Source organism: Chelon labrosus (genome assembly GCF_963514085.1).
Source record: "Chelon labrosus genome assembly, chromosome: 22".
Classification (NCBI taxonomy): Eukaryota; Metazoa; Chordata; class Actinopteri; order Mugiliformes; family Mugilidae; genus Chelon; species Chelon labrosus.
In genome coordinates, this window is record NC_140355.1 from 22,292,505 (window position 1) to 22,316,481 (window position 23,977).

At 44.9% G+C, this 23,977-nt stretch overlaps 1 protein-coding gene across 5 annotated transcripts; it reads left to right on the forward strand.

The window, feature by feature from the left end:
- Positions 1-4,497: 4,497 nt before the first annotated feature.
- Positions 4,498-21,039, forward strand: zmiz2 (zinc finger, MIZ-type containing 2). 5 transcript variants are annotated; one of them, XM_084572628.1, is made up of 20 exons: positions 4,498-5,101; positions 10,601-10,702; positions 11,588-11,705; positions 12,850-13,052; positions 13,513-13,681; positions 14,200-14,427; positions 14,516-14,728; positions 15,556-15,639; positions 15,743-15,935; positions 16,025-16,166; positions 17,111-17,189; positions 17,322-17,453; positions 17,568-17,673; positions 18,466-18,623; positions 18,707-18,774; positions 18,852-18,920; positions 19,212-19,453; positions 19,572-19,675; positions 20,207-20,446; positions 20,580-21,039. In XM_084572628.1, exons 2-20 carry the CDS (start codon positions 10,653-10,655, stop codon positions 20,685-20,687), a joined length of 2,706 nt encoding a protein of 901 aa, XP_084428754.1. In that variant the 5' UTR covers positions 4,498-5,101; positions 10,601-10,652; the 3' UTR covers positions 20,688-21,039. The 5 variants fall into 5 exon arrangements, with proteins under 5 accessions (XP_084428754.1, XP_084428757.1, XP_084428758.1 ...); XM_084572631.1 differs by having other exon boundaries at positions 4,500-5,101; positions 15,743-15,920; XM_084572632.1 differs by having other exon boundaries at positions 5,081-5,101; positions 11,562-11,705.
- Positions 21,040-23,977: the final 2,938 nt, after the last annotated feature.

Genomic DNA, 23,977 nt, shown 5'->3' on the forward strand with positions numbered 1-23,977 from the left:
GTGGATTTGATTTTACTGCCGTTTTAGTAAAAGAGAAAAATAAAAATAGAAACTTTTACTGTAGTTTGATGTTTAATCAGCAGGTTGGCAGCAGTGAGCTATTTTAGTTTTTATAATACTTCAGAAATATTTAACTCAGTAAAATTCATTAATAAACAAAGAATATAGTTTTATTTTAACTGTAACGTTCAGTTTTGATTCAGAATTTATTTATTTATTAAAATCAAACCAATTCACTAAACCAGTTAAACCAGTGATCTCTGGATGTCAGGTAAAGATTTAAAATGAAACCTCACATTGTCTAGAATGGTTCCTCAATTACGCCTGCTGGCCAAGTTCATTAGGTACACCTGTTCATCCACTCTAATGTAAACACATGGTTCAAGATAATCTGCTGAAGTTCAAACTGAAAACCATCAGAACAAAGAAGACAGATGATCCTGAACGTAACTCAGTGATCTCTAGCGTTTATAGAAGAATCTATTAATATTTAAAAGTTAATTAGTTCATTAATACTTTACTGGATCATTTTAAAGGAAAAATGTTTTTTAAAAAGTTCTTTCCTAAACGTGAATATGAACTTTTCCTGTCCTCTTTAATGACGAGTGAATTTAACATATTTGTATTTTTTATTGTTTATTAATCCACTAGAAAACACTTCAGTGTGTCATCAGGAAGTTTTATACTCTGAAGAATATAACGATTATTAAATAAATATGGATAACCAGCCTCAGTTATGCTGCACTACATCCAGGCTGCTGCTTTTAAACATTTTACCAAAATAATCAACTGATTATTTAAGAAAATAATCAAATTTGGTTGAAAGCGAGTCTTTGTTGGAAATATTAGAACTAATCTGAAGTTTTCTGAGCAGATTTGTGATGAATCTTGAAATAATCTCAGATATAAAGTTAGTGTGTGCCTTCAGGTGCTCGTGGGGCCGGTCGGTAATCACAGATTTAGAAGTAAATTATGATCTTAGTGCAGTTTAGACATTTTAGTCTCTAAATAATCAACAAATTATTAAAGAAAATGATCAATATTAGATCTAATCTGATGTTTCTGATCAGATCTCTGGTAAAATCTGAAAATAATCTCATTTCAAAGACAGATATAAGTGTTAGCGGGTGCCTTCAGGTGCTCATTGGCCGGTTGGTAATGCAGATTCAGATGAGTGTGAATCATGCTCATGGTTGTCATGTGTCGTAGTGAGGTCAGTCATGTGTTTGTTTTCATCCAGATGGGAGGAGGTGGGATAGGGAGGGAGGAGGGAGTTGGGTGGGAGGAGGGAGGAGGGAGGAGGTGAAGGAGGAGGAGGGAGGAGGGAGAGGACCTCGCTGCATGCGTGTTATTCTTGGGTCAAACATTTCTCCCTGGAATGTTCCCTCCTGCTGCCAAAGAGGAGTCAGGACCACAAATGCACTACATACACGCCACAGGAAACACGGCAGGATGACTTGAGGCTAATAAGGACGACTGTGAGAACAATCAGGTCTCTCATGACGACAGTGACGACTCGACCTCTCACCTGGAGGCAGCAGGAGTCCAGAGATGATACATAGACAGAGTCCGACACGAACCATCGTCCACGACACTGGAGGAGCAGGAGGAGGAACAGAGAACTGAGATTAATCTGACATCAGTAACGACACTGAACATCTTAACCCTCGACCACAGAGAGAACGTTCACTGGAAACAGGATCAAATCAGACTCCCCTAATCACGAGTGATTATCTTCCTCCTCCTATCCCTCCTCTTGCTCTCTCTCCATACTCAATGATCCGTGGACCTCGTCTCTAGTTCTTCTTTTTTCCTTGGACCACTTTTCACCTCCTCCTCCTCCTCCCTCCACATCCTTCTCCTCCTCTTCATTCTCTTCTTCATCCTCAATGATCCTTGGTCCATGACCCTGTCTCCTTCCTTGGACCACTTTTGACCTGCTCCTCCTCCTCCTCCTCTTCTTCCCCTCCTCTTCAACTTCTTCCTCCTCCTCCTTCTCCTCCTCCACTTCCTCCTCCTCATCATCTTTTTCCTCCTCTTCCTCTTCATTATCCTCCCACTCTTCTTCCTCTACCTCCTCAGTGCTGAGCAACAGTAACAGTGGTCCAAGGAAGGAGAAGAACCAGAGACAGGGTCAAGGATCACTGGAGGAGGAGGAGGAGGAGGAAGAAGTTTGAAGAGGAGGGGAAAGAGGAGGAGTGGGATGAAGGCAAGGAGGTCAAATAGTGGGTCCAGGGAAGGAGGAGACGGGATCACGGACCAAGGACCTCTGAGGAGGATGAGGAGGAAGAAAAAGAGAGAGGATGAAGAGTGAGGAGGAGGAAAAAGAGGAAAAGCATTAAGAAGAGTGAAGAGAACCAGAGACAGTCATACGTCAAGGATCACTGAGTCTGATTCAATAGAACAATAAAACACACACCAAGCTGTAGGTTGTTAGGGTTGTAGGGTTGTAGGGTTGTAGGGTTGTAGGTGGGTTGTAGGGCTGTAGGGCTGTAGGGTTGTAGGGTTGTAGGGTTGTAGGGGTTGTAGGGTTGTAGGGGTTGTAGGGTTGTAGGGCTGTAGGGCTGTAGGGTTGTAGGGCTGTAGGGCTGTAGGGTTGTAGGGCTGTAGGGCTGTAGGGTTGTAGGTCTGTAGGTCTGTAGGGCTGTAGGGGGTTGTGGGGTTGTAGGGCTATAGGGGTTGTAGGGCTGTAGGGTTGTAGGGCTGTAGGGGCTGTAGGGGCTGTAGGAGTTGTAGGGGTTGTAGGGTTGTAGGTCTGTAGGGTTGTAGGGCTGTAGGGCTGTAGAGTTGTAGGTCTGTAGGGTTGTAGGGCTATAGGGGTGTAGGGGCTGTAGGGATGTAGGGTTGTAGGTCTGTAGGGTTGTAGGGGTGTAGGGGCTGTAGGGCTGAAGGGTTGTAGGGTTGTAGGGCTGTAGGGTTGTAGGGCTGTAGGGTTGTAGGGGCTGTAGGGCTGTAGGGGCTGAAGGGGTGTAGGGGCTGTAGGGCTGTAGGGTTGTAGGGCTGTATGGTTGTAGGGCTGTAGGGCTGTAGGGCTGTAGGGGTGTAGGGTTGTAGGGGCTGTAGGGCTGTAGGGCTGAAGGGTTGTAGGGGTGTAGGGGCTGTAGGGCTGTAGGGCTGAAGGGCTGAAGGGTTGTAGGGGTGTAGGGTTGTAGGGGCTGTAGGGCTGTAGGGCTGAAGGGCTGAAGGGGTGTAGGGGTGTAGGGGCTGTAGGGCTGTAGGGCTGAAGGGTTGTAGGGCTATAGGGTTGTAGGGGTGTATGGGCTGTAGGGCTGAAGGGCTGAAGGGTTGTAGGGCTGTAGGGTTGTAGGGGCTGTAGGGCTGAAGGGTTGTAGGGGCTGTAGGGCTGAAGGGTTGTAGGGCTGTAGGGTTGTAGGGCTGTGTGGCTGTAGGGCTGTAGGGCTGTAGGGTTGTAGGGCTATAGGGTTGTAGGGGTGTAGGGTTGAAGGGCTGTAGGGTTGTAGGGGCTGTAGGGTTGAAGGGCTGTAGGGTTGTAGGGGCTGTAGGGTTGAAGGGCTGTAGGGTTGTAGGGCTGAAGGGCTGAAGGGTTGTAGGGGCTGTAGGGCTGAAGGGTTGTAGGGTTGTAGGGCTGTGTGGCTGTAGGGTTGTAGGGCTATAGGGTTGTAGGGGTGTAGGGGCTGTAGGGCTGAAGGGCTGAAGGGCTGAAGGGTTGTAGGGCTGTAGGGTTGTAGGGGCTGTAGGGCTGAAGGGTTGTAGGGTTGTAGGGCTGTAGGGTTGTAGGGCTGTGTGGCTGTAGGGCTGTAGGGCTGTATGGTTGTAGGGCTGTAGGGTTGTAGGGTTGCAGGGGCTGTGGTTTAATTAGGACCATGTGTGGGTGGTGTCCACCTGAACCTGACATGACTGGAGTCTGTTAACGAGCTGATGCTCACCTGGAATCAAGACTGTTTAAGTTCTGAAGCTGTTTCCAGTGAATAGCTGCAGGACGGTCATGGAGGTGGTCGTAATGTTATGGGAGTAAAGGTCGGACTCAGAGCCGGGGTCGGTCGCTGTGACATTGTGAGATGACTGCAGCAGCAGCAGACTGGGATTGTGTGTGATTGTACTCTGCGGCAGGTCGTGGGGGGGAGGTGGGGGAGGAAGCAGGGAGGCAGCTGCAGTGTGATATGGAGAGAAAAATGAAGAAACGGGAAATCTGGGGAACCTGTTTCCAGGGCAACAGAGGTTTTATTCTCTCCCTCTGGAAAGATGCTGCAGACTCACACACATGTTGCAGGAAATCACGCCCCAGCTAACATGATGCATGGATCATACATCATGCAGGTGATGTCATGCTCCATGATAGACCCCCTCCTTCCTCCTCTTCCTCTCCTCTCCTCCTCCTCCTCCTCCTCTTCTGTAATGATCTGCTGCTCTGGTCTGCAGTCATTCAGCCTCCAGAGCTGCAGGAGGAGGAGGAGGAGGAGGAGGAGGAGGAGGGACGGGAGGATGCCTCTTCTCTGCTGGGAGACATCAGCCCTGTGATCTCATGAATATATTATAGCGGGTCATTGAGCAATGAGGAAGGTGCACCGAGCTAGCCCAGGTTATTATGGCTGCCGGAGCACAAGCCGCAGAACAGCTTCTGATTGGCCGTTTAGCTCGTAGTTAATTAGCGTGTGATAAATGAGCGAGTCTGAGTTTAGAGTCTCCTCTGAATACTCTCTTGTTTAATATGTGTGATGTGATATTAGCAGCGCGGCTACGCTCGATTAGACGGCCATCAGGCAGCCTTGTCTTGTTAGACTGCGACACTGGACTCGATAGCAAGCGGCTAGCTAACAGTTAGCCAACGGCTGGCTAACAAACGGCTAGTCAACGGCTGGCTAACAAACGGCTAGCTAACGGCTGGCTAACAAACGGCTGGCTAACGGCTGGCTAACAAACGGCTGGCTAACGGCTGGCTAACGGCTGGCTAACAAACGGCTAGCTAACGGCTGGCTAACAAACGGCTAGCTAACAAACGGCTGGCTAACAAACGGCTAGCTAGCTAACGGCTGGCTAACAAACGGCTAGATAACGGCTGGCTAACAAACGGCTAGCTAACGCGGCTAACGGTCTCCGGAGAAAAGCGGCTTCATCGTTCGGCAGCCGGGACAGACTGAAGGTAAGCTCTCCGGTAATTATCACGAAGCTGACGGCTCCGTCGCTTCCCTCGTTAACGTGTAGCTAACGACATGCTAGCAGACGTTAGCATTGTGAGCTAAGTAGCCTTCAGTTGGTTTATCTATCGCTGGCAGCCTAGCGGCGTGTTTAAAGAGCCCCCTCAGCCTCTGTAGCTCAACGAGGCTGCCACGCCAGCACCTCTTCTCTTCTTATTTATTATTCTCTTTTATTTTCACTCATTTGTTCTGATCGGAGCCTTATTCCCGTGAATCAGCTGAGCCAGGTGGGTGAAACTAGTCAGATTTTTAGCTGCTGTGTGAACTGGACTCTGGCGCTTTGTTCTGATCTGCAGCGCGTTGTTGCAGGATGCATCCAGAGGCTTGACGTGCATGCTTTATTACATGTTTCAGAGGGTTTCTCCTCATGCCATGTGTGTGACTCCTGCAGGTATTTTAAAATGCACGGCTTGTTGTCTCAGTGTGCTCCTGGAGGGGGGAGAGAGACAATAACATGTTGTCCTGGCGTCGGGACAGTTTGGTTGACATGCAGAGACATTTTAATTGATATTTTGATTCGTCCTCTGGAGATCCTGCTCATTTTCCAGCCTTTGTTTTCTTTTTATGCGTTCTGCAGGAGGAGGCTTTGGGTTGTTATAAAGCTGAAGCTGCAGAGGAAAGTGCAGTGAAGGGTTTTTGTTTAGCTTGTTGGTGTTTTGGTGTTTTTTCTGTGCAGCATGAACTCTGCACCACTAGTCACTAGTCATTACTAGTTTATAATGATGTATGTCAGGCATTACAAAAGAATTAAAACCTGAGATTAAATGTTATTATTTATTTATTTATTTTTGCAGTTTACAGGTAAATGTTCACCTCAGTTAATTGATTAAATGAATATTTTTTTATATCAGTGTCCTGGTGGTTAAAAACAAGTGAAGTGAGGTTATGTTTAGTTTTGGTGTTTCTTGGCTCCAGGTATGGAGGTGTTCCTGAAAACTACTCATTGTCTTCATTATCAATTAATCTGGATTATAAACTGAGATAATCATTTCATTTTTAAAAGTTGACATTTTTTATATTCTGGTAAATTGGTGAGAAGTCTCTGTGGTTATAAAGCAGTGGAGTGGAGGGTCTGGATATTATGAGGCTGTTATTGGCTCTGTGGCTGATGTCTGTTAATCTGTTAATCTGCAGCAGGTTATATTCTGGAATTATTGTTTAAAGTTTAAAAAAGAAGAATTAAATCCTCTCATTTGAGCTGAAACCAGAGATTCATTATCATTTTTGCTCACTCAGTTAATTGATTAATTGAGTCTTTGTTTTTTATTTAATCTAAAAAAACAAACAAAAAAACAACTTGTGGTCAATTAATCAGCTGATAATTAATTAATTTTCTTTTATGCCACACTGTATGGGGAAGAATCAAAGTATCACATTTAAGAGACAGAAGTCTTTTAGCAGTTAAATACACCACTCATTTAATATTAATATAATATATTAACGTTATATTAAACTGACGAGACGTTAAAAAGAAGTGAAGTGAAGGTTTGTCTTGAAGGTTCTTGATTTATTTTAGTGTTTTTGTTTTATTTGGCTCCATGTCTGAGGAAGTCTGGAGGGCTGCTACTGACTGGTCTCAAATCATCATTTTAATTGTTTAACGTTAAACATTTTGTCCAAATAACATATAAAATAATCACATCATCACATTTAAGAAGCTGAAACCTTTAGATGCGTTTTCATTCTTCTAGTTAACAGCTGAATACGTCAGCTATTTATCGTTTGACAGTGAATTCATTCAATGTGAAAAGGCTTGGTGCACTGGTGAAGTAAAGGGTTTAGGTTTTATTTTATTATCAATGAATCTGCTGATTATATTCTCTAATAATCATTTAATTGTTTAACCTATAAAGTTAAAACATATGACAGAAGGAAGTTCGTGATTAACTGATTAATTAATCTCAATAAACGGATCTAACTGAGCTCATTGTTTCTACTAACCACCAGTTGAACATATTCCTCCTCCAGACTCCATGTCTTGTATCTGGTTGTTGTTCTCGTTGTGACTCTTGTGTATTTAAGAGGCTGTTCATCACTAATCTCTGAGTCCACTGAGACGTTTAATGAGCTCTTCATCAGACGCAGGTTCAGAGCAGGTCGACCACAGACGCTGGAGCGTTGTACATTATGTTTTCATCAGCCACTGACTTTATTATTAGATGTGGAGATGGTTCTAGATTATAAATACATCAGGACTAACATCTAATGATCATTTAGAGAAACTCAAAGACTAATCATCTGATTACTGATCAAGTATTCAGCTCTACAGTAATTATTACGGCTGTAAGTCATGAATCATTTCAGTTTTATACCTTTATATATAAAAAGAACAGATTGATTCATTGGTTATCACAGTAGCTGCTGTTTAATCTGATTCAGCAGCTTTGAGCCGCAGCAGTGATGAGATTAGAGGTTTTATGAATCAAATAATCAGATTAATTAAATATCCTCCTGACTACCACTGGTTCAGATCTGTCCTCTGTGTTGAACCACACCTGGAGCTCACCTGCATCCCTCGTTCACTACTCATTAGTTTATTCATCACTGATTATTTCTTCATTATTTTCTCATATGACTCGTTCACTTGGCTGCACATTGACAAACGGTTCAGGTGAAGGTCCTCAGACGTCTCAGAACACAAAGATAACTCAGTTTAAAGTTAAATAAAATCAAGACTGAATCTAATTAACTGTGTTTTTAATTGATGCAGCAGAGGGAACGTTTACCTGCTTTAACCAGCGCTGATACTTGAACATGAAGAACTGAGTTAAACTGATCATCATCCAGATGTGATCAGCTGTTAGACACCCTCCTGCCAGTTCATTAGGTACACTAGTGGATTCATTCACCTGTAGTGTCCACTGTCAAAATAACAGGAACATGTGTTTTCACAGGTGTACCTAATAAACTGGCAAGTGTAAATGTAAATAGTTTTTCCTCAGTAATGATCAGCGTCTTTATTTATATTTACTAACAGATTATTGTTTCCTCTCAGAGACTTTACAGCTTGTTCTAAAATATGAATCCTGAACATGAAACAACCTCTGAGCTGCTGTTAGCTGGGAGGCTAGGACGCTATGAGGAGCTACTATAGGAGGCACAGACATGTCTATTAAAATATGTTAGAGGTTCATTAGACCAAAGATCAACCAGTGGATCAGATGAGAACTAACAGCTGTTCGTTGCGTCCTCACTGCTTGAACCACACCTTCAGTTTAATCTGCCGTCGTACGTCAGAGAGAACAAAACAAGGCGTCGGGGTCGGCCGAGGGCAGATCTAGAGCCTCTGGTGGTTGTTTGTCTGTGGGTCTGGAGGCAGGAGGTGAGAGGAGAGAGGAGAGAGGAGAGAGGAGAGGAGAGAGGAGAGAGGAGAGAGGAGTAGGACGAGGAATCTAAAGGAAATGTCAAGACGCTGACGCTGAGGTCAAAAGAGGCAGCGAGGGAACACACAGTCTCCTCTCGTCATTCCTCTGCAGGTACACGCTGTGCTGCTCAGGTTTACCAGACAGAAAGACAGACACCTCACAGGTTGATCTCTCTCTCTCTCTCTCTCTCTCTCTCTCTCTCTCTCTCTCTCTCTCTCTCTCTCTCTCTCTCTCTCTCTCTCTCTGTGCTGGAAGTTACTTCTGTCTGGAGGCAGACGAGGCCTTTTGATTGGAGGGGGTTCAGGTAGCCACGTGATTGGAGCAACAAAAAAAGAGGATGTGGCGTCTCTGACCCAAATCTGCAAGAAGTGCAAAAAGGAAACAAGAGAGAGAGGAGGGGAGGAGGAGGGGGAGAGGAGGAGGAGGAGGAGGGGAGAGGAGGGGAGGGGGAGGGGAGAGGAGGGGAGGAGGAGGGGGAGAGGAGGAGGAGGGGGAGAGGAGGGGAGGAGGAGGGGAGGGGGCTGTTCAAGGCTCTGATGTTGGTAAATTAACATGTCAGTCAGATAAAAAAGCAAATCATTAGTGGGAGGAAGGAGGATGAGGAGAAACATCTGGAAGGAGTCAGATGAACGTGATGTTGCTCCTCATTCATGTCTTTGTTTGACGCGTTGGTCTTTGTCTCCGTCCACACTGACGTGATCAGGGACTGTTCACTACGATGAAGTCTTTCAGCGTCTAGAGACGATGTCACAGAGAGACGCTTCAACAATAAAAACACAATAGAGTCAACGGGGTCGTCTGATCTGGATGTAAAATACTTCACCAAGAATAATCTAGTGGATTTTCTGTATTTTTCCAGATTAGTTAGTTTTATATATAGTGATATATCAAGAACGTTTAAAAAGGTTTTAAATCCATTTTAAAAACAAATCTGACTCATTTACAGACGACTGTCTCACAGCATCGTCTGTTTAACTTCACTCATAGAACGAGCTGATTCTCCGTTTGTCTACGTTTGACCCGTTGTTCAGACTGAACGAGTTTATTATGGTTTGATTAAACGATTAAATTATTACTGGAGCAGCTCGTGTTTGATGAGACTGATACGATGAACTCATTTATTATGATCATCTGTGACTCTCATTGAGTTTATGGCCATAAAACATCTGGTAGGAACAGATCACTTACATTAATATTCATATTAATACTGGTGTTTCTGCAGGTACGTTATTATTTGATTTAATTCATATATTTTCTTTGGCTTCAGGCTGAAATGATTGTGAATAAATCTGTGTCACATATGAGGAAGACGAACGTATTAACTGTCCTCTGTGACAAAGAAAACGCAGCAAATCTTCATATTTTAGACGTCACCTTCATATATGACACTCAGGTTTAAACAGAAGAGAATAAAAGAATGTGATCATTAGAGAATATTCCTGAAAAAAATATCTTTAGCAATACTATAGAACAAAAATAATCTTTAACTGAAGATGAAGAAGGAGGAGAAGATTGTAGAAGGAGGAGGAGTATGAGATAACAAGAGGAGAGGGAGACAGAGGAGATGAAAAGAAGGTAGAGACAAAAAAGATGGAGAAAAAGACCAAAAAGGACAAAAAGAGAGGGGTGGAGGAGAAGAAAGATAGAGACAAAGCAGGATAAAGAGGAAGGAGATGAACAATGAGAGTATTTAACTAAAGTGATATCTGTTAGTGAACGGACTGATCTCTGTGGTTCAGTCTTTAGAAATAATATCTCAGACAATAAAAGACGGTTCCTCTCAGCAGCGTGTGTCTCTGAGAGGAACCTCTTCACATCTCTGTTCTCTTAAATTCCTTTTGAAATCGTTGATCTAAATTTAGCACCCCCCCCCTCCTCACCGCCCCCCTCCTCCTCCTCTGAGAGCTCTCACAGCTCCAGCAGCCGGCGATAGGCCAACGTTTTCACGCGTGCGCGCCGTCCACGCTCCACGTGCACGCAGATTAAAGCGAGCGGCTCAGAGTGGGAGGGCGCCGTGTGTCTTTGTGGCGGCGCTCCGTGTGGGCTGCAGTCGTCATCAACTGTCTTTCTGTCTCTCAGCGCTGCCACTTGAGGACAGCGGGGACTCTGGGATGATCCCCCCGTTCATCCGATGAACCCCCTCAACTCCATGAAACCCTCCCTGCCTCCCACTCCACAGAGGTAAACACACACACACTCCCCCCCCTTTACATAGGCTGTGAGATCTGTCACTGTTGCCACGGAGACTGGATACAATGATGTGATCAGATACATCAAAACATTAATCACTGTTAGGGTTTAATGATGACGAGGAGAATCACATCTACTGGAAATAGAAGAGAAGAAGAAGAAAGAGGAGGAGGAGATAAAAGTAGAAGGAGTGAGATGAGAGGAGGAGGAGGAGGAGGAGGAGGAAGAAGATGAGGATGAGATGAGTTGAGGAGAACGAATGAGTAGAAAGGAAAAGGGACAAAAAAGGAGGAGGAGGAGAAGAGCAAGGATGAGAACATGTAGGTGGAACATAGCTGACCGTTAGAGGAACCCTGACCTGGTCTGAACGGTTGTAATTAGTTTGAGGTTTGATTGATTGTTCTCCACAGTGATTATGAATCTGAAGACATGAAACCAGAGTTCATTTATTCTGATGTGAGGAAATAATCTGCAGAATATATTTAGTAATAAGTAAAATAATCTAAAGCAGCTGCTACGAACAGTCTGAGGCTGCAGTGAAGAGGTTTGGCAGCAGAGCTGGAGAGGAAACGGTTCAGAGGAAGGAAACGGAGGGTAAACCATGTTCAGGTTAATCGTTAGCTCAGTAAATGATGCATCATGACCTTCCTCTCAGCGCTGCTGCTGCTGCTGCTGCTGCTGCTGCTGCTCTAATATAAACTCTAATTAAACACGGTTTGTTTTCATGAGGACGTAATAAAACACAGTCTGTCATATTCTGACATTTACCGGCCGTTGATTGGACAATCGCTCCCTCCCTCTCCCTCTCTCTCTCTCTCTCTCTGTGTGTGAACCTCCTCTACCATCCCAGTAACTCGGCTTCATATCCTCCTGCAGCACTGACGGCCCCTTCCTCAATGAGCCAGTCTCCTGGCAACCAGGCACCAATCAGCACCCAGGATCTCTCTCTGTAGTAACCACAGTGTGGGGCGTGACCAATCCCTCTCACAGCCAGGTAACACATGACACCGTCCTCCTCCTTTCTACCGTCACTCTGGGATCTAAAAGTAGAACCTTTATTTAGATTTGTGGTTCCTGCAGCGTCGGTATGTTCAGATATAAACATGAGTGGACAGAGTGACTCAGAGTTAGTTTAAGGTTTTATCTTGAGCTTTTTGTTGAGACATGACTGATGTCCAGCTCATTGTTTAGTGTTCTGTCTTTGACTTTAACGACCGATCACATGATGCAACAATAACCAGACAACTTCCCAAAACGTCCTCAGCCCCAGATACGTGTTCTGCTAGTTCTGAAGAACGTAGCGGCCCCGGGACCCCCAGAAGAACGTAGCGGCCCCGGGGCCCCCAGAAGAACGTAGTGGCCCCGGGGCCCCCAGAGAACGTAGCGGCCCCGGGGCCCAGAGAGAGTAGCACCATCTGGCTCCGTGCCTGCTACGCTGTGTATGCACATCTTAACATCTACCTAACAGAGCCGGTGGACAGAAGCAGCACCGGTCGACCTCTGAGGAGATCTGCAGCAGTTTGGGTTTCTTCTATAAGTGGAATTTATTTTTGTGGCTTCAGTATCATTTAATTTATCTTATTTATAAAACAAGAGGCTGATGGGAGCACCTCTACTCTGATCTGAGGGAAGTTAAACACCGTTTGGCCGTAATGACCGTGGTTTATCTGGAGGAAGACACCGTCCTAGCTGTGAGGCACGGTGGTGGCAGCATCATGTTGTGGGTTTGCTGTGCTGCAGGACGGATTAGTGCACTTCAGAAAATACATCAGTCAAATTAAGAGTCTTCAGACAGACACTGTGATCGTGTCCCACCAGTTGCACATTTAACTTCGTTGTTTTGGTGAATTCTTTTAGAGGAAAGGCTCAGATTTCTCTACTTTCAGTTAGTTTTCTTAATCGTTTTCCTTTCATTGTTTATTTTGTTTCCAGAAGAAGACGGTCTGATCAGTCTCAGGTTAAAGCAGGAAATAATAAAACATTTTGAGGAAGAAATTAAGAAGGAATAAAGTTATAAATCCACTTGGTTGATGGAGTATTCTTCTCAGAGCTATGTAACATCTGGAGCTGTCTTCTAACGTCTCTTCGTAGTGGATCAGACTTTAATTTGTCCTCTGGTAACTTCTTTCTCACCCCAGGTGTTCGGAGCACCCATGGGCCCTGGTGAGAGCTCTGGCGGTCACATGATGCCCGGCGGCGGCCCCGGTATGGCGGCCGGCATGGGCTCCCAGTTCATGGGCCAGCAGTCGTACGGGGAGGCCGTCTCTAAAGGCTACGGCCAGCCAGTCATGTACGGACGACCCAACGCCGCCTACAACCCAGCTTCAGCCTACGGGGGGAGGTAACCAATCAGTAACCAGCTCACGCATTATTAATCATTCGACCCAACTAGAAACCTAAAGGATAAGAGTTGAGTTGTGTCCGTATGTGTGATCAGCTGTTCTAGATCTGGATCATGTTTAACAGCCGTTCACACACAAGTCTAACATCTGATCAGAGCAAAGTGTTCATGACAGACGCCTTAATCACAGTCAGCTGTTTGTCCTTTACAGTTATTTCCTGTCACATCATCACAGGCCTGATAGATAGTGACCTCTCTCTCTCTCAGACTTCTGTTCCTCTTGGATTTAAAGTTAAATGAATCACTCCTCTCCTGTCGTCACTGCTCATCCTGCTGATTTTCCATCCACATATGTCCACGCGGCTGCTCTCACCCACCCGTCTGACTCAGTTCTCTCAGTTTGCTCACCCACTCACCTCCTCTCTCTCCTCTCTCCCCCCGTCTTCCCGTCTCTCTGCAGTTACTCCGGTAACAGCGGAGGTGCCGGCCTCGGCGTTCGTCCTCCCTCGGACTTCACTCAGGCCGCCGCCGCCGCCGTTGCTGCTGCCGCCGCTACAGCAACTGCCACTGCTACGGCAACTGTCGCAGCAATCCAGGAAAAACAGAACCAGGAGCTGAGCTACGGCCAGGTAAATGTCTCTGAGGGACAACACACCTGAGTCTGTCTTCTACTGAGACACCAAGCAGAGAGCTGCAATGAAGGGTCGCAACAGACAATAAATAAAATGTAAAGCAGTCACAAACTGTCATATTACTACAATTTGGGATATTTATACAAGAACCACATATATCACTCAGATATAATATCCCAGCAATAATTAATTCATACATTATCTATTAGAGCTCATCCTCTAGTCTAGAGGGATCTGATCCCAGCTGTCACTGGGCCAGAGACGGGTCATCAGTCCATTACAGGACTAACACACCTGACATTTCAAGAAATCTCTCTGTTTTTAATCTGTTTTTGTGTAATATCTGTCAGAATTAATCTTCTAACCGATTAGTTTACTCCTGGCTCTGTGGTGAGATGTGACGGATTGCTTTTAGTCAGGAAAGGATTATTTTTCCAGGAGCAGAAAGGTTCAGCTCTGAGTCTCCTGATAAATGCTGCTTTGTTTTCTCTGCTCCTGTCGTACTTCCCTTCCAGATGGGTGGAGCATCCTCTTACAGCACCCAGTTCCTGTCTCACTCGGGCCCCCGTGGCCCTCCAGGGATGAACCCAGGTGGGATGGTCCATTCCAGGCCCGGACCGCCGCCCTCGTCCGGAGGCTTGTACCCTTCCCACCCTGCGCAGGCTCAGAGGATGCCACAGCACGGAGGAGGCTATCCAGCTCCAGGTGGACAACAAGGACTCAAACGGCCTTTCCACTCAGAGGTCGGGGTTTTCTCAAACTTTCAGAGTGCAGGTCGACTGCAGGACGTCCTTAATCACCATCAACCCTCCTTCTGTTTTATTGTTCCAGGGGTTTCCGGGGCAGCCGTACGGCTCTGGGGGGATGTCAGGGTATCCTAACCAGCCTCTGCAGTACCCCACAGGTCTGCAGCAGCGATGCGCCCCCTCGCCCTCTTACCCCTCCAGCCGGATGCCTCACATGGGACAGTACGCTCCCGGGTCACACAACCCAGCACAGTTCCCTCCTGGAGGGGGCCAGCCCAACCCCCCACAGTACTACAAGGTGACCACATGCACTGACTCCACCAGCTCTACACGTTTGAAACACACGAAACCGTTCCAGGACTTTTCAAAATAAAGGTTACTCTTTCAAAATAAAAGTTAAATGTTAGAAAAAAAAGACAAAACAAAACCAACCAAACAGTTATAATACTAATAATGAGATGTTTAAAGGTTTTCGTCCTGAGCTCTGGGAGGCTGTGGACTGGTCCCGGCTCCAGCTGATTGTTATCTGACTAACTGACAGTAAGTAGGTCATACGATAGGATGGGTTTATTTTATGTCTTTAAAAGATCAGACGTTGAAGCTTTAAAAACCTTTTTTAATAAAGAAGTGTTTCTTTAATCTGAGGGGCAGTCATGTGTCAGACTTTATTACGTCTCAGTAAAAAGTTGCTGAATGAGTTCATCTCTGTGTGACGTCATTGCTGTCACCACTATACAGGCAATGATAAAACTTTCTCCTTTAGATCATCGCAGATTAATCAGACGTAGTAAAAGTCACAATGATACGAACACCAGGGATTTATTGTGTGAAGTTGTGTCTAGAGACCGAGGTCATGCATGTGGAGCTATTCACGGTTTGAGAGTTTAACCTCAGAGCTTTAGAGATCAGCTGATCAAACAATGTTGGCAGCTCTCTGTTTTTTATTTATGTCATTTCTTTCTCTCACACTGCTGTAAGCATTCTGTTACAAATGGATTAAAATCAGAAAATAAAATGATTAAAAGCGAATAAAGAATCATTAGGTAGATGTGTACCTTCACCACAGCTGAAGTCTTTGTGCAGATTGATGGTTAATTATCTGAGCGTCATGTTTCCTGTCTCCAGTCGGAGCCGTTCAACGGTCAGGGCAGCTTGCCGTCTGCCGGGGCAGGAGGATATAACGCCTTCACACAGGCTGCAGTCAACGGGGTAAGTCATAAACACACTCCCCCCTCTCTCTTGTTAAAGTCTGGTTTAATGTGTGTGAAATATTCTGAGCCTGTAAACACTGGTGCTCGTCCTCGTCTCTCAGCCAGGTCGGGCTGCAGTGATGCCCGGGTACCCCACCTCGCCCATGGGAGGGAATCCCACCCCACCGATGACACCGGGGACCTCCATACCCCCCTACCTGTCCCCAGGCCACGACACCAAACCCCCGTACCTCCCTCCAGACACCAAGCCCAACATCAGCGCCCAGCAGGCTTCTACAGGTGACGCCTCTGAAAGTAGAAATCTTCAGTTACAACTCAGAGGGTTTCACTAACGTACACCTTGAATATTATTTCACCAATGCTGCCTCCGTTTACACTTCAAGGTAACCCCAGCGACGACCTGCGTCTGACTTTCCCGGTACGAGATGGCGTCGTGTTGGAGCCGTTCAGACTGGAGCACAACCTGGCCGTCAGTAACCACGCCTTCCAGCTCCGAGACTCCGTCTACAAAACACTCATGATGAGGTAGGAAGACGAGGATAGGAGACCAACTCTAGGGGAAGACAAGGAAGACAAGGACAGACTTTAGGATGCTACAGGAGACCAACTCTAGGAGAAGACAAGGAAGACAAGGACAGACTTTAGGAAGACACAGGAGACCAACTCTAGGAGAAGACAAGGAAGACAAGGGCAGACTTTAGGAAGACACAGGAGACCAACTCTAGGAGGAGACAAGGAAGACAAGGACAGACTTTAGGAAGCTACAGGAGACCAACTATAGGGGAAGACAAGGAAGACAAGGACAGACTTTAGGAAGCTACAGGAGACCAACTCTAGGAGGAGACAAGGAAGACAAGGACAGACTTTAGGACATTTAACATCAATACTTAATATTAAAGTCTGGTACTGGATAGGGAGAGGGATCAGATCTTGAATCTCATTTCAGACCATGAATTATAACATTTAGAGAGTTTTAGTTTTAAACATAATACTATCAATGTTTTGATGTTTGACTTGTTGCTCTCCTAAACCTGAGCCTGGGACGTCCACTAGAGACAAACTGTCAGCTACAAAGACACGGATGATGAGAGAATCACTTTAAACATAGACAGGACTTTACTGGAGCCTTTCCTCACTGGACGCTTTTTGTTTTTCACCAGTGAACTTTAGAGAAATCTCCTGTTCCTGATTAAATCCTTAACAAGTGTTTCTTTACCCTTTATCTCTTCTCACCTTTACAACTACTCTCTGATTGAATCCTGAGATTGAGAGAAGTGTGTAGAGAGGGAACTACTGTCCGTTAAAGATGAGCAGAGTAAAAACAAAAAGACCAAACTTGTTCTATCTGATCTAAACATGTGGTTTCAGCTCAGCAGATCTGTCTCTGAGCTGAAGGAAAACAAACCAGGAATGTTTGACCGCCCCACCCAGCCTCTGGCTCACACACTGTGCTGTGTCTCCCCCTGCAGGCCGGACCTGGAGCTGCAGTTTAAATGCTACCACCATGAAGACAGACAGATGAACACTAACTGGCCGGCCTCCGTGCAGGTAACAGCTCTTCACCTCCCAGTATCATTATAATTCAGTGTGTAAGGATCAGTTTCCAGGACGAGAGTCAGAAATGTTTATAAAGAGTAACAACATGAATTTAACTGATCTGTCCTTGTGTGTTTCTGTCAGGTCAGCGTTAACGCCACTCCTCTGTCCATTGAAAGAGGCGACAACAAAACCTCCCACAAGCCTCTGTACCTGAAGCAGGTGTGTCAGCCGGGACGCAACACGGTGCAGATCACAGTGACGGCGTGCTGCTGTGTGAGTAGCTGCTACAACACAACACCTGTACATCCAGCAGGTGTTACAGTGATGGTGTGTGACCCTCCTCCTCCTCCTCCTCCTCCTCCTCCTCCTCCTCCTCCTCCTCCCCAGTCCCACCTGTTTGTGTTGCAGCTGGTTCACCGGCCGTCCGTCAGGTCCGTCCTCCAGGGGCTGATGAAGAAGAGGCTGCTGCCAGCAGAGCACTGCATCACAAAGAGTGAGTCCTCTTCATCACTGTCTGTATACAGCGATCAGCCACAATATTATGACCACTCAGTGTCTGGTTCTGTTGGCTGCTGTCAGTGGGTGGAGATACCAGAGAACACGCTGAACACTTTTTCCTCAGAGTTGATGTTAAAAGGATGTGACGTCTAGACGACTGGATCAGAACATCTCCAGAACTACAGCTCTTGATCCTGGTCTGCAGTGGTCCAAGGAAGGAGGAGAACCAGAGTCAGGGATCAGACCAAGGATCTCTGAGTCTGACCCGTGGAGAAGTTGATGCTGGTTCTGATAGAAAGGAGTCAGAACACTCAGTGGATCACGGGTTGTTTAGTCTGGGACCAGTCAGGGTGTCCATGCTGACCTCTGACCTCTGACCTCTGATGAAAGCTCCTACAATGGACACATCAGAACTGGACCAGGAGACGTGGAGGAGGAAGAAGGTGGTTCTGGTCTGATGGATCTGACTTGGAGAACACATGGAACCAGGATGCATTATGGGAAGAAGACGAGCCGTGTGGAGGCAGTGTGATGCTTTGGTCCATGTTCTACTGGGAGACCTTGGGTTCTCCCATTCATGTTCCTCTGACTCGTTGCTCCTACTTCAGCGTTGCTGCAGACCATGTCCACCTTTTCATGGAGACAGGACTCCCTGATGGATGATGCTCCCTGGTTCAGGACTCAGTCCAATCCAGGAACTAGTCTGATCCATGGAGGCTCCACTTAGATTTTCCATTTCCAAAGCGTTTCTCATCTTCTTTTCTTTTTCTTGTCTTTCTTGTTTCAGTAAAGAGAAATTTTAGCAGCGGCACTATTCCTGGGACGCCCGGTCTGAACGGAGAGGACGGCGTGGAGCAGACGGCAATCAAAGTTTCCCTCAAGTGTCCGATCACGTTCAGACGAATCCAGCTGCCGGCCAGAGGCCACGACTGCAGACACATACAGGTGAGCTGCTCCTTCCACACCTGTAGCTCAGTTCATCCACTCCTCTTATCTGGACGTCTTGTTAATTAGTTTTTTATTTTCAGTGCTTTGACCTGGAATCGTATTTGCAACTGAACTGTGAGCGTGGGACCTGGAGGTGTCCTGTGTGCAAGTACGTACCTGAACAAGGATTCATCACAGGTGTTGTAATCCAGACGATGTGTGACGGTTTCCTCCTGTCGTTCACAGTAAAACAGCTCTGCTAGAAGGTCTGGAGGTCGACCAGTACATGCTCGGGATTCTGGTCTACATCCAGAAGTAAGTGTTCTCCATAAACTAACAACAGAAACATATTTATTAGACATTACATTCAGTGAAAATTAAATCCATTTTAACTCCACTGAGCTGCTGATAACAACCCTTCCTGCTTGTTGTTTTTCACATTAAAAGCCTTCGTATAACTTACAAGACATTTAATCTGAAAGGAAGAGTTGAGGCATCTCATAAGAGAATAAGGAGACGGGTTTATTTCTAATTTCTGTAAATGAATGTCCAGTAACTTTGTGATAAATTAAAACCCGCCCCGTCCCCCCGTCCTTCCGTCCTCAGCTCAGACTACGAGGAGATCACCATCGACCCGGTGTGCGGCTGGAGGCCGGTACCGGTCAAACCTGACCTCCACATAAAGGAGGAGCCAGACGGTCCGGTTCTGAAGCGCTGCCGCACCGTCAGTCCCAGTCACATGGTCCTTCCCAACGTCATGGAGATGATCGCCGCCCTGGGCCCCGCGTCGTCCCCTTACCAGAGTCTGGGGGCCGGGGGCAGGAACACACCAGACTACAGCCGGCCGGGTACGACGGAGACTAGAGAACGTTTGACATCTGTTGTCTTCATTCATTCATAGCTGGTCTCTGATTGGCCGTGTCTCTCTCTCACGTCCTCACCATCCTACTGTCTTTGGTCTTGTAGGGAGTCAGGGATTCTCTGGTCAGCCCAACACCCCCGGGACCCCGACGCTGGGGGAGTACACTCCGTCTGGACCCCCCCCTCCACTGTCCTACCAGTCTGACCAGGTGAGTCCTCGTTACATAAACCTGCCTGTGGACGGGGGACAGGTCAGTGAGTGTGTTCACATGACTGAAGGAGAACGAGAGACAGACTCACCAACACCAACACTCACTAAATGTAGATTCAGTCCTATCAAATCAACCAGCTGTTTTATCAGCGGTAAAGACTTTGTTTCTGTTCATCTATCTTTGGTTCTTTCTTTATTTCTTCATCTTGTTTTGTTGTTTCTTTCATTCCATCTTTATTCATGCTCACACTTTCTTTTCATTCTTAGCTCATCTGTTAAATGTTTTATTACCTCTTTTATTCTGAGCTGTGACACAGTCTGTCTCTTCCTGCTGCTTCTGAGACTCTTTAACTAAACCACCTGGAAATCCACCTGTCGCACACACCTGCCTCTAGAGAGACCTCGTCCTCTCCTGTCAAACACTTCTGTTGTTCAGCCTCTCAACAACAACAGAGAGTTATTTGTGTTTTAAATAAATGAATCCCCTTAAACAAAATAAAACATCCCTCCTCGTTGTCTTTGTCTTCAGGCGTCTCATCCTGGACGAATGGAACACTCCCACAACATCCTCCAGCAGCAGCAGCAGCAGCAGCAGCAGCAGCAGCAGCAGCAGCAGCAGCAGCATGCGGCTGGTGTTCACGGCAACCAGGGCCTCGGTGACGCAGAGCGAAACTCCGCTACCCAGAATTCCCGGCTGCAGAGCGAAGGCTCCTTCGGTCTGGGTGTCCCAGGAGCGCCTGGAGGAGAGGGAGCTGATCACGCACTGGACGTGAGTGGGAGCTTCATGGTTCAGTTTAAGGGTTTATCCATCCTTATCCATGGTCATAATGTTATGGCTGATTGCTCTATATTCCTCCTTCAGATTCTAAACTTAACTGTTCCTTTCCTTGTCGGTCGTTCAGCTTCTTCCTGAGCTGACCAATCCAGATGAGCTGCTCTCCTACCTGGGCCCCCCCGACCTCCCCAACAACAGCAGTGACGACCTCCTGTCTCTGTTTGAGAACAACTGACCTTCAGTGTGGACGGAGGACATCTTCCAGTCCGCCATCTGTTTCTGTTTGAGTGAGAGAAAGAGAGAGAGAGTGAGAGAGTGAGAGTGTCCCAGTGTTTTTGTTTGTCTGCTGCTTCAGTGTAGAGGACGGAGACTCTGCAGTTAAACCATAGCACAACTCACAGGCTGGAGGATTTCTGTTTATAGACTTTAATGGACTCATTAGTACAGACGTTCCCAAACTGACCAACAACAAACCTTCATCACAATCTAAATCAAAACTCTCAAAGTTTCTAAAAAAATAACCAAAACAAAACAAAAAAACTAGATATGTCTGAATGTTTGCATTAAACTGCAAAAAAAAAAAGAAATTTAAGGTTTGAATCCAGTAAAAGGAACAGTTTAGTTTGTTCCTGGTGGATTCACCAAAAACTGCACAAACAACAAACGCCTCACGTTCCAACATTATCTGAGTGTTCAGACCTCATGACAGTAGGACGGTATCTGACACAGGTTAATATATTAATTATTTCATTTGTTTTTTAACTTAAACGCGGAAGAGCAGAGGTGTTTTGTAAATGACTCTCCAGTTTGGGAACCAGTGCATCAAGAACACACATGGCTGCTGATGTTCTGTCTCTTTTTATTTATTTTTCTTGTCAATGAATCACATTAAAAATAAAAAAGGCAAAACCACTCGTGATGGAAATCTGCAAAATCAAATTAGTTTTACAAAAAAAAAACTTTTAACTGCAAAAAATGAATCTACATTTGGCTCTAGTGAATATGTGAGTGGGCAGATAAACTAAACTGATGGTTTAGTTGTTAGAGCAACAGGTGAAGACGCTACAGGTACAAGTTATATACAAAGCTGAATAAGGTGAGAGAAAACACTAAGTAAATATAATAAGGGTACAAATTATATTTACAGAAGGTGGACCAAGAAACGGTGGAGGTGAATGGACCATAATTTTATAAAATATTTGAACGGTTGAATAACAACTTGGTTGAATAACAACTTGGATGAAAAGTCTTCAAGAAAACTCTAAAGTCCTGTCTCCTGTATTGTTTCAGGACGTCCCATACCTCAGATGCTCACTACATCTAAATGTGGATTCACCTTACGCCTTCATTAAAACTAAACTCTTGTAGGAACTGTTTAAAGCTGCAGAGAACTTTATTGTGTTTGTAAAACACCCAGCGTGAGTTGGTTTTGCTGGTTTTGTGAGAAATTATTGACAAAATAAATCAGAATAGAATAAAATCACAAAAGCCTTGACTTTAACACGATGAGTTTGATGTTTGATGAAGGAAGTCGTAAAAGAATTCCAGAGATAAAACCCGTGACATGTACAGTAGACATTTCTTTTTAATCCTGAGCGCTGAGGTTCATCTCATCTCTGACGTCCTTCAGCACTGTGACGTGTTATAAACCCTCCTCCCACCGTCTCCTCTGAGGCTTCCAGCATCCTGTAAATGATCTGTGTGTCGTGGCATTTTCTGCCATTTGAAAGAAGCTATTTGTATGTTTTTAAATGGTTTGACATGTATAACCCAATCACGACGCGGGTTTATGTACTGTATAATCAGCTGTTTTCATTAGAGAACGTGTGTGTATCAAATGAATTGTTAATCATGGTAATTTTAATGTTATTAGTTGGATAATGGATCATCGTTGGCACTGTATACATACTGTATGTTAGAAAACTATAAAGCAAGTGTAAAAACCTTTGAGGTCATGCATGTATGACGGAGAACAGACGGTCAGCTGACACCGAGCGGTGAAAGAGGCAGGAAATTATTCTTCATACCGCTTTATAGAGCTGACGTGTTCTTTTTCTACAAATGATTTTCTGACTGAATCCGCTGTGGTCCAACATCGCCTCGACTCGGCAACGACAAATAATGTTCTTTGCCAATTTGAGCAAACACAACAATGTTATATTTGGAAATTATGGGACTATTTAACGGCAAAATTTGCTAGAAGAAAAGAAAAAATGTTTTATAATATGTAAACTATTCACATGTTTTGTAACACATTGTAATTGCCATTATTTTCTATTTATTTTTTAATCCATAATCATCATTGTACCTACAGTTACTTTGTCCCCTTCCTGAATCAGAAAAATAAAATCACTTTATATGAAAACAAGAGTTTGTTTTATTGACGTGTATAGAGCCAGTAAAGGCTGCAACACTGGGATGTCTGTAAGAAACAGAATCAGCTTTAATGGCCAAGTATGTACACACACAAGGAATCTGACTCTGGCAACTTTGCTCTCTAGTACAGGAAAGAAAAATAAAATAAAATAAATCTCAATCTGTACACATAAAATGTAGGATAAGCGCAGAAACTAAAGACCTGACAGATTAATTAAGCTAAATTAGGTAGCTGTCACAGCTAGCTAAACCTCAAGAGCTCCAGTTCTAACTGTTCATTAGTTTTATCTGTTTCACCTTCAGTTTAATGTGTTTATTCATTGTTTTGAGTTAAACCGTCCTTTTAACAAAACGATTAAGCTAGTTTTTAAGCTAATCTTTGCTTTTATTCTTATATATATATAGCTATATTTTCACCTAGATATAGATATGTGTGTTGAACAGCGCCCTCTTGTGTCCACTTGTACTATTCCAACTAGCTAAGCTAACTCACCTAGCTGTTGAAAGTATTTCATTACTTTTTAATGTTTTTAAATTATCTTTAGCTATTTCAAGTTGTTTTAACAGTCTGTTCATTACTTTGTCCTATTTTAACTGCTTAGTTATGCTTTTATCCATTATTTATCCATTATTACGGCTATTTCACCTATGTAGTCATTATTTAAGCTAATTATTTCAAGTACTGCCTTATTTTAGCCATTACTCTTTGTTAAAAGGGTTTAAATTTAGCCGTTTCAACCATTTTAGCCAATTGTTTTAGCGGTTTGTTCATTATTTTGTGCTATTTTTGCTGCTTATCTACGATTGTAGCTAGCTAACTAGTATGGGTGTTTCATCTATTTATTCATAGGTTTTAGCTGTTTAACGTGCCTGTTCATAACTTTATCGTTGATAAAATTATTACACAAAGGACTCTTATCTGTAACTCATTAATAATGTTAATATATTTCTTCTTTCTATAATCTTCGGTTGATTATTAGCTTAAATTTCCAGCTCCTCCGTGAACCCTAATGTCAGTTGGTCGGGGTTCCGCGAGCGTTGCCATGGAGATGTGCCACCAACCAACCGCCGCGCTGTCAGACGTGGCCCCGCCCATCTCGGCTCCTATTGGTCAGACCCGTGGCCTCTCAGAGCCACGGCTCTGTGATT

Bases quoted from the DNA above. Each gene is read 5' to 3' on its own strand.
- zmiz2 (XM_084572628.1), top strand. From the start codon at position 10,653: ATGAACCCCCTCAACTCCATGAAACCCTCCCTGCCTCCCACTCCACAG. The intron at 11,706-12,849 runs GTAACACATGAC...TTCTCACCCCAG, and splicing joins CCAATCCCTCTCACAGCCAG to GTGTTCGGAGCACCCATGGG. The intron at 19,454-19,571 runs GTACGACGGAGA...TTGGTCTTGTAG, and splicing joins ACCAGACTACAGCCGGCCGG to GGAGTCAGGGATTCTCTGGT.